This window comes from Nannobrachium achirus (assembly GCF_963921795.1).
Source record: "Nannobrachium achirus genome assembly, chromosome: 9".
Classification (NCBI taxonomy): domain Eukaryota; kingdom Metazoa; phylum Chordata; class Actinopteri; order Myctophiformes; family Myctophidae; genus Nannobrachium; species Nannobrachium achirus.
The window spans coordinates 25,770,565-25,781,054 of NC_137818.1; the positions used below are offsets into that span (position 1 = coordinate 25,770,565).

At 41.1% G+C, this 10,490-nt stretch overlaps 3 protein-coding genes across 3 annotated transcripts in view; all 3 read left to right on the plus strand.

The window, feature by feature from the left end:
* Nucleotides 1-846: 846 nt before the first annotated feature.
* On the plus strand, nt 847-1,696 carry LOC308291168 (transcription factor HES-2-like; the record flags this gene model as incomplete). Its single annotated transcript, XM_080733122.1, has 3 exons — nt 847-930; nt 1,046-1,229; nt 1,353-1,696. The coding sequence occupies 3 exons, from the start codon at nt 847-849 to the stop codon at nt 1,694-1,696; spliced, it is 612 nt and encodes a 203-aa protein (XP_080589248.1).
* A 5,281-nt stretch (nt 1,697-6,977) lies between these two features.
* Nucleotides 6,978-7,898, plus strand: LOC308291219 (transcription factor HES-2-like; the record flags this gene model as incomplete). The annotated part of the gene is made up of 4 exons (XM_080733180.1): nt 6,978-7,067; nt 7,182-7,277; nt 7,394-7,481; nt 7,585-7,898. The coding sequence occupies 4 exons, from the start codon at nt 6,978-6,980 to the stop codon at nt 7,896-7,898; spliced, it is 588 nt and encodes a 195-aa protein (XP_080589306.1).
* Nucleotides 7,899-9,074: 1,176 nt separating this feature from the next.
* The window catches only part of acot7 (acyl-CoA thioesterase 7), a 53,463-nt gene continuing 52,047 nt past the window's right edge, over nt 9,075-10,490 (plus strand). Inside the window, exon 1 of the mRNA XM_080733427.1 lies at nt 9,075-9,269. Within this exon, the coding sequence (XP_080589553.1) occupies nt 9,220-9,269 (50 nt within the window). The 5' untranslated portion in view covers nt 9,075-9,219. The remainder of the gene's footprint in view (nt 9,270-10,490) is intronic.

Sequence of the window (10,490 nt, forward strand, 5' to 3'; positions counted from 1 at the left end):
TGCATGATGCTGCAGGTGTATCTTCTATAACAGACATTGAAAACATGTTGATGGGGGCTCAACAAGCAGATGTTAATCCATACATCCATAGATGGCGTGGCTTGGGTTTCTGGTTTATTATTTCTGAATAGATTAGGCCTGCTATCAGAAACATTCAGCTGGTGGTTCTGTGTTTGGCATCTGTGTCAAGATGGTTCGGTTTTTATAGAAAACACATTTTCATTATTGATACAATAGTCTTACTTTACTAATCATATTATGATCTGTTGTTTTTAATGATTAAGCTATAATCACAATACAGGTTAACCATAGGCCTATAGTGAGAAATGGCATTATATGGTAGACTTACTAGACTATGGATTTAAATGAAAATAAAGCCAATTAGGGAGATAATTCCACATTCTTTCACGAATTGCACAAGAATGTGGTTGCTTAATAGGCTATGCTAAATGTTGTGTCAAACAGGAGTATCCTATACGTCGTGTATGGGTCTCTTTTTTTTTGGAACATTGAAAGTTTCTAAAATTAAAAGCAATCTAGAATAGGCCGATCAACCCATGGCTCTGAGGCCGTGGTGCATGGTGCACATACCAGAGCTATACGCAGGGGCACACAGCAAAGAGCAAAGACCAGATGGTCTTCTTGAGTGGAGCGCCAGTTACATGTCCCAAAGGCATTGCCCCCCGTGTCAAGGCGACAACACAATAGCTTGTGGTCCCTCCCCTCTGACGCGCCGTGCTAGCATAAATAGAGGGCTCGCCGGAGCTACGGCACACTTCTCTCCCAATCTCTCCAAGAGCAAGTCTCTCTTACACACCAAACTTAAAAAGCACAATAGCAAACGAAATGACTCCTAGCATCCCACCAGAGGCAAACCAGCCTTTCAGGTCCACTGTGGCCCAGAGAAAGCAAGCTAACGAGCTGAGAAAGGTAAGAAAATGGCTTAAATAGTTCGTTTAACTTGTGGCCTGTATTACATTTAGGTCTACTCATATTTGATTCTTGCGACAGCTGACTAACGACTTTTTTCCCATTATGTTTCTAGACTCTCAAGCCTTTGTTGGAAAAGAGAAGGCGCGCTCGCATCAACGACAGCCTGGCTCACTTAAAGACCCTGATCCTTCCTCTCGTTGGCAAAGACAACGCGCGCTACTCGAAGCTGGAAAAAGCTGACATTCTCGAGATGACCGTCCGATACCTCAGAGACCTCCCCTCAACACCAGTCAAAAGTGAGCATCCATAGCCTATAATTTCTCATACGATAATAACCTCTCTGTATATAATGTCAGCATTTCACACGTTTCTCACTTTTGAACAGCCATTAACCAAGTCCATCTTTTCCTCAACTCCAGGCTCTGCAGACAGCTACAAAGAAGGCTACAAAGCGTGCCTCCAGCGCGTCTCCGCTCTGCTTCCCAAAACCAACCTGGACCAAAACGCCTGCCAGCGGGTGAACGACTTCATCCAGCAGGCCACGTCTGCGACCATCACCCCGACCTGTCAGAACTGTTGCGCCCAGAGCTCCAGAGCATTGCCTCAGCTCCAACAGAAACTCCTGAGCCTCAAATCCAGCCTCAGCTCAAATAAGGCTGAGAAGCAGTCTCACAGCAGCAGCAGCAGAAGCAGCGATGTCGCTCCCAGCAGAGCCCAGCCGCTGCCACAAGCAGTCAATGGCAACATGTGGAGACCTTGGTAGATCAGCATCAGAAGGGCGTTTACTCTGCCCTTTTCGTTTATTTAGGGTATATAAGATATTTATTTGTTTTCTATTTTCGCAAGTCGTGTATTTGTCATGGCAACATATAAGAAGATGAAATGTTGGAGTTTGCTGTATGATAAGTTATGAATTAAGGATTTGTCTCATAATGCGTTTTTACTGGCCAGTCCAGATGAGCACAGATCATCAAAGAAACCGTAAAGTCTATGAACTTTGTTAAATGCAATCCTCTTTGGGGTTTCAAAGATATGGGTTGAAAACAACACTTTTGTAAAACCCCAAGGGTTATTTTGTTTGAGGTTTGCACGATGGACTTAAAAGTATTTTGGTCTGTGCAAAAGTTTAGTCTGTAAACACTATGTGTTATAGGGCTTTGTATTATTTATTTATGGACGATTTGTGAGAACAAAAACAAAAAGTCTTGTGGCGCTTCCGTTCTTAAATAAAAAAATATAATTCATTGTACATTGTTGTTTTGATCTTTATTTATTCATGCATGTTTTTGTATCTGCTAACTTCTGATGAATTGAAACAGACTTGGTCAACAAGCAACAATCCACAGTGTTAGAGCGGGACCCTGTCTGTCTCTGATGAAATAAAGGCGCGCGTCTGACTGTCGCTTAGAGCGCAGGTGGCCCATTGTTGCCTGAGACAGCGCCTCTCTGTAGCTATTTGCCGCCAAATTCGTGGGAATTGGGATATTTGGAGTCCACTGTTTCTTTCAAAGAAGACACGTTGGTTACGAATTGATAACAATTTATTAAAGATATATATGCAGGTTAGCCTATATTTTAAGCAGAACCAAGAGTATTGAGCACCCAAAAAGTTGGATTCTTGACTTGTCACCGCGTTTATATAGTCTAATTGGCTATAGGTCTACTCTAAAGCAATTAAGCAATGACTCTTAATTTGTAAATATAGCCTAACAACAGAATAGAATGGAAGTGTATTCTTAGACACGATAAAACATATTGCAGTCTCAATTCCATAGGCCAACGGCATATACCAACATATACACAAGAACATTATAGCACCCTATCCTACGTTAACATTTTTAATAAACGAATACTAATTGATTGCCATTCATATTAGCTGAGGCCTGATTAGAAATATTCCTATAATTTAAAATGTTTATTATATAATGCTTATAAAGTTATGATATTGAGTCATTGCATCTTGCTAGGTTACGTATGGTGGACGTTTACATTTATTTTGTATATTTCTGACTGTTATTTTCAAACCATGCAGCCGTATAAATGCTTAAAATGATCTAATGTTAACATAACTTTGAAAACAAATATATAGGCGCCATAAATATGTTGGATTGCCTGATTTGCCTCTCTATGCAAGTAGGCTTATACCTTTTCAAATGTATGAATGGTATGGAATCCAATTACTTCCTCAGAAATCAAACTAAACTTGGAAATGATGTTAAAAACAAAATCAATCAATAGTACCATTTGTTATTATAGTTTTAGAATAGATAAGTTGAATATGCTTCTGCATAACTGGAAAAAAATATCTTAAGGCACAATCTAAATAATCTGAATAATCACACTTCTGCATCAGGTTTTTTCTCCCCTCTTTTACATGACTTATCTCTAATATTATATTATAATTAAAATATATAATATTGAGTGAATATTATTCAGTAAAATAAATTGAATTGTGTTGCCCGTTTAAATTGTTATGGTTTATTTCAGATGGGTCAGTGCAGAGAGACAGGGAACTAATAGGGGCAGAGAGGAAAAGAAGAGGGGGTCCTTCTGCTCAAAATGACGGTCTGTGCACTAGTATACTTTTTAACATAAAACTGTCATATCCTCACAATAAGTGCATGCATGGCCCCTTATGCACGGTGAAATTACATGTGCTGCAAGGTCTCGATCCAAAACCAAAAGACTATGACAACATGAAAAGAAATATAGCCTATGGATAAACATAGTTGTATTTTGAGAAAATAAAATGTGGTTGATTCCAGCTGCGTGGTGGTCTCATGTTAATTTCCTTCAAATTCTTAATACACAGTTAGCTGACACATTTCAAGCCTACAACAAAATGTTAAAAAGTAAGGGACATATAGTTTTGATATTTGTGTTCATTGCAGTTTTCTTTGTCGTTGACAACCTTAATGTTCTGTAGTTTGGTTGTTAAAATAAGGGTGAGCTCGATAAGATCAGGGGTCTTCCCATCTCTTCAGTTAACGTTTTATAGTTCAGGATAGGCCTACTATAATGTCATCCAATCAGTAGAGAGAGGAGAACTCATACAGGACAAAGGAAAAACAACATTTGGAACTGTAACACAACACAAATCGAAGCTGAAGTGGGTTCTCATCCTGACTGCAGGATGAAAATTGTAACCCAAAAAAAAAAGTTTAATAAAGAGCTGGAGATACCCAACCAGATACCATGCAAGAACCCCTCTTAATTACTGATCAATAAACACGTTATTACTGTCAAAATATAGCCTGTGTTTCTTTCTTATCATTTGAAGAGAGCAGTGACTGCAGCAGTGCTGCTGGGATAAGACTAAACAGCTACTCTGTATCTTTCACATGGGAAAATGTCGTCTGTGTGCCACACACACTTTACATCTACCCTCCTATTTCAATAGATCCACCATCCTCCAGCTTTGACTTTTAATTCCCACGTATCGGAACATTCTCAGACAATGGGTCTCTGTCCATCCAGCTTGCGCAGATGGGTTACCCACGCCGAATTTGCCCAGGAGACAAAGGGAGGCTCTAACCGTAAGCGCAGAATGGAATACTTCTGGATTCTCTGCCCGCCGTTTAATTGAAGGCCCCCGCGGGGGTGCGACGGGCGCGTGCAGCAAGTGTGCGTATCAATTTCAGAGCATCGCTTTGTTCCCCGGCTCAGCAGGCAACAGCCAAACCGCTACAAATGTATTATAATGCTTCTGTGGACCTTACTGAACTGACATATTCCAAATAAGTATAGGCTACGGAACCGGTCCATGTCCTGACCTGTTATAAGCTATAGTGTTTTCTTTTTTATTTATTTTTTAAAAACAAGACAGTTGGCGCCATGTGTGTGTGAATTGTTAATCGTCCTTACGCGCGCTTTGCCAGTTTTTTTAAAGGACTTACCAGCTGTTTGTTATTCTAGAAGAGCAATAAAGAAGCATTTGAAACCCAAACGACATTAACCAACGAAAAAACATATCAGCGGCGAATATATAGGCTATGCAAGACAAATAGTCTGTCTTTTTCTTTGCACCCCCATTGAAGCTTGCAATGGGGATTGCGTTTCGTCATCATCTTAATATAGACAAACAAGCGTTCATTATATGTTGGTGGGGACGCTAAAATATCTAGAAGCCAAGCTCGATAGGCTATATGGTAATGTTTTAAACAAGGGGGGGTGAGAGAATAGCATGTTTCTATTGGACAGACCAAACCCCGTCGATAGACATGAAACATGCATATTGCAGATGGGAACCCACGCCAAGAATCACGTGCATTTAAAAATTAAAGTGTGTGTGTGTGCGTGTGTGTGTGTGTGTGTGTGTGTGTGTGTGTGTGTGTGTGTGCGCGCGTGCATGCGTGCGTGCGTGCGTGTGCGTGTGTGTGTGCGTGTGGCATCTATGTGTTGTGCGTAAATGTTGCGCGTAAAATGTGCTTGTGGCGTGGAGGGGGATGCAATATGCTGCTGTTGGGACACGCAAGCGAGGGTTGGACAGGTGATTGGCTGTTAAGGGTGATGTTGAGGTTTGAGACAGAGAATGGGGTGGTGGTGGTGGGGGGGGGGGGATGATGATGGTGGTGGTGGGGGGGGTGTATGAGGGCTCAGTAACAGACTGCCATCTGGTTTCCATGGCGCGTGCTTTGCGCGTGGTTCCCCAGTGACACAGTATTTGACAGGTCGTTAAGGCTTTCCGGAGGTTTTCGGCGATCGGAAAATTGTTGAATTGTTGAATGTGTTTGATAAAATAAGGTTTTAATAAAAAGGTTCAACTTTCTCCCGTTCGTGTAAAGCACATTAAGTTTACTTGTATGAGATGTTCTAACACGTGATGGTGATACGACCCTGTTATAGGTCTGTATTCTATAGTTCAGTGACTTTAAACGTTTGATATTCCAACTTAATAAATAAAGAACGAAACTTCTATGCATAATCATACATTTTATTCGAAAAGTGTTTAGCCATCTGTGAGTACCCAAGTCCCTTCGTTTCCACGCAAATCCTGGCTCATGCAAAACCCCTCCCTAACATCAGCAGCAGTGGGGCTTGCAGGTATAACCCCCCCATCAGCCATCTGAAATTGAATAAAACCATATGCACAACCTTTGTTGTCTAGAGCAGATGTTATTTGAAAGTAGCGTGGCTTGGGTATCTGTGATTGTAGTAGGTTTAGCCATAATACCCAAGCATGACCCCTACTCACTACGCACGACGTAAGGCCTATTACAACCTATATTATTTTATAACTAAACGTAGCCTATACCGCAGCCTATTTTAGAATAACCACTGCAACAAACGATCCAATAAGTTATACTATTTATTGGACTGTAATTAAACAATATATCTGGCATGCACCTGACCTGATGCTTGGACCATTATAGAAATCGAGAAATCTATCAAAGACAGTTGAATCATATCTTCAAAGTAACGCATGTTTTCAATAAGAATGTTGTTACAATTGTGTTTGTTACAATATATATATATATATATATATATATATATATAGGTCTATATAAGTAAGATGTGTCGATAGCAACATTTGGGTACTGCGCAATTACGCACAGCTAAGCGCTAACCAACCGCTTTTTAATACACGTTTTACTCTGAATTGCGTGATATGGTGCACAAAATAATATAATATTATATGACCTTCTGGAAGAGTCCATGGACTGCATAATGAGTTTACCTTTACAAAATGGGAATGGCAATTGAGAAGCGTCTTTACGCACACATGTCAAGCATCTTGACGCTTGACACGCTTCTACAGATCCTATTATAAACACGCATTTTAGTTGTTGTCGCTTGGACGAGGTTCAAAAAGACAGATGGTTATCTTACTAAAAGTGATGCTTTGGTTGTGTTTCAGACTGAGGACCAGGTCCTGAGTCAGAATCACTTTGTGGCGGCTTGGGGGCGTATCCGTGACGCACGTAAACCGACGCCATGGACCTGGATAAATACCGCAGGCCATGGCCATTTGAGACACACTTCCACAGAAAACTGTTCAAGACACTTCTCCCACCCCTCTAAAAAAAGAAAGGAAAGGGATTGATATGTCTCCTAGCATGAGCTGCGAAATCACCCAGTCTGTTTCTCCGAGGCTAACTGTGGCGAGGAGAAAAGAAGCGCTTGAAATCAGAAAGGTAAGGAAGTTATTTTGTGTCATCGTAGTAGTCCTTCAGTGCATGTTTCCCCTTTGAATTATGATTATTTGAAGGTGTTCAGTGGATTAACCCTTTTAACTGTGTTCTTTTCAGACTATGAAACCGTTGATGGAAAAGAGAAGGCGTGCCCGGATCAACGACAGTCTCGACCATCTGAAAAATCTCATACTCCCTCTCACTGGCAGAGATGTAAGTTCCAAACAAAATAATTTGCGCAATAGCCTATGTATCGCAATTAAAGCAGAATAAATGCGGCCAGGTGAATGAGAAGGAATTGGAATTAACGTTTCTAATATTTTCTCCAGAAGACTCGCTACTCCAAGCTCGAGAAAGCTGATATCCTGGAGATGACAGTGAGATTCCTCGGCGACATACCCCCTGTTAACAACAAAGGTATGTATATATTTTTAGCTGATTCTTATTTTTATTTTCTACCTAGTTTAATGGTGTTGCTTCTTAAATTACAAAACTAACAACTATATCCCCCTCCGTCCAGACAGCTACAAAGAAGGCTACAAATCGTGCCTCCAGCGCGTCTCCGCTCTGCTTCCCAAAACCAACCTGGACCAAAACGCCTGCCAGCGGGTGAATGACTTCATCAAGCAGGCCACGTCTGCGACCATCACCCCGGCCTGTCAGAACTGTTGCGCCCAGAGCTCAAAGGCTTTACCACAGCTCCAACAGAGACTCCTGAGCCTCAAATCCAGCCTCAGCTCCAAGACAGAGAAGCAGTCTCACAGCGGTGTCGCTCCTAGCAGAGGCCAGCTGCTGCCACAAGCAGTCAATGCCAGCATGTGGAGACCTTGGTAGATTAGATTTCTCCAGAACTTTCAAGAGGCTGATTCAGTCAAAGCCAAAGGTGACGGTCGGTGAATGAAGTTGACATGTAGATGCACTTCATTTGTATATCACTAAGTTATGGGTTCGTTGTCTTTCACTTGATGAAATGGGAGCTTTGATGTAAATGTAATCGTTTTAAATCATCCAAGTTGAGTATCATATACTCCGTTTAGCGCACGAGTCTGTTGTCCTGTATGACCTTATGGTAGGCTATAAGTTGACACGTTTAGGCAGTCGCGTTGTTTTCCGAAATCTGCATGTATGTATGTAATCGTATTTTATATTTAGTCTTCTTTGAGGATTAAATGATGAAGGGCTATTAAAAACGCCCAGTAAGACCCAAAGGGTCATTTTATATGCATTTGCATAGGCTTCAGTATTTCTGGGTCTGTGTAGATGGTCATTGTAAACATAATATTATGTTATTAAGTATCTCTGTTGGGATGTGTTTTCAACTTCTTTGCTATTCATTGCAAACATTGTGTTGCGTGTGTGTGTAAATACATGAAAAATTAAAATAAAACCTACGAATTCGTAGTAAATACTTGTGGTGTGTTTCTGTAAAAATACATGAGTCAGTATATGGGGTTTATTCACGTGCGTAATTACGCAAATATAGCCTATAACCCTGGCCTTAGGCTATTATGGACGCATCTTTCGGTTAGAGTAGACAACAAAGGACAAACGTCTGGATGAGCCAGCTGTCAGAACGGCAACCGCAGGGCCATAGACTGTTAAAACAATGGGTTCATAGGTTACTCGTATCATTTTTGGAGACCCAGTTGACTCTGCCCAATTGTTGTCAAGTGCGCCCCTGCAGGCAACACAAAACATTGTTACCTCTTAAGAAAACGTGGTCTAAGCTGCCCTCTAGCGGCCATCCTAGTAGTCATAAAATCGACATAAAATGATTTTATTATACGTTTTTGGTAACTTTGTATTTCTTTTTTTGTCTTTTATTGGTTATAAAAACAAAATGACATGACATTATCTTATCCTACATTTTTCCTGTTTAGCCAATTTTGATGGCTATAAACGTCACTGAAGACCAGGATATGTGTCACTAAATTAAAAAGGACAGAAGCCTATGTGTGCACAAACAGTAGCCTACAGTAGCCTATACTATACACAATGTTCACTTGGACGGTCACGAGGGTCTTAATGAATGCTGTCCAAAATCTGTATTTCTCAAGAGCACGAGCAATTTGACCGCAGTAACAGTAACCCGTCGGACATGTGAGGCGCTCTCGTGCCAAGCCAAGAGCAGCAAAGCCGTAACAGATCCTCAATCATGTCAGTATTAGAATCGCAACCGGCAGAAAATTCCGTCCATTTATGCAGGTAAGCAGCTGCTCAACAACACCCTGAACAACACACAGACATTTCAAATGCGCACTCAGTATTGTGCACGGTTTTTTTCAGCACCTTTTAACAAGGAAGTGGGACATCTCTCGACCAGAGCAGCACTCTCGTTTACGTAAAAATATCTAAGCTGAAGCCGTAATCTACGTACCCATCAGCTAGCGTCCTTTGCCCCGTGTCACTACAACACCTTTTATCGACGATAGGCTATGCTATGTATGTGTCGACAAATTATTAGCCTAAACTACCTAAACTGACAGGAATATGAAATAGGTTTTCATGTTGTTTTCTTGTTGGCGGTCAAAAGTGTAGGATATTGCGTGTCGTGTATGTGACTGATGACGATCGAGTGACATCAACAATGATGCAGGCAGCTCTAGTAAAACACGCAACATATCATGTTATCGCATATCACATCGTATCGCACAAAAACAACATATTGTAAGCATTAGCTAGAGTAACCTTACTGTCTACCTGACTGGCAGTGGCTGCCACTTTTAATTATGTCTTTATGCGTCATCATTATACGTCATTATTATGCATTATTCGATTTGTGGACTAGCGAGATAACGAGAAAGGAACAGCAGACAACTAGGCAATAGGGTGCAAGTGTGTTGTTAATTATTTGCCTTTGCCTAATGATGTAAGTCTACATCTGTAATGCTAAACCTATTTAATTACTACAAGTTGTGTTGTGTAGACTACTACCTCAAGCGTCTGCAACTCACAGCCTGTAGGTGGAGCCGTTGCCCCTCAGTGTCACACATGCAGCTGTTTGGTGTGTTGGCTACTTTCTGAAGGTCTTCCTGCATGCCATGCAGGTGCATCTAACTCCAGTAATAAAATAATCAAGAGGGTGAATAGCTTGTGCTGATTGGTCAGCTGCCATTATGTGCCATGGGGCTGATCTTCATCATCATCATCATCATATCTTCATCAGGGTCATGCAGACTCTTGGTCTAAATTGACAGTGGCAGTCCTAATCTGATTAGTGTCCTATCCAGATTGGTTTCATCAAGTCTGAACAGGAAAAAAACAAACAAAACAAAACACACACACACACACACACACACACACACACACACACACACACACACACACACACACACACACACAAACTGTATTTGATAATCAGGTGCGATTGAAATCTGATTTCATAATGTCTCCGTCTCAGTCTGGCCTGGTTTTAATGTATAATGG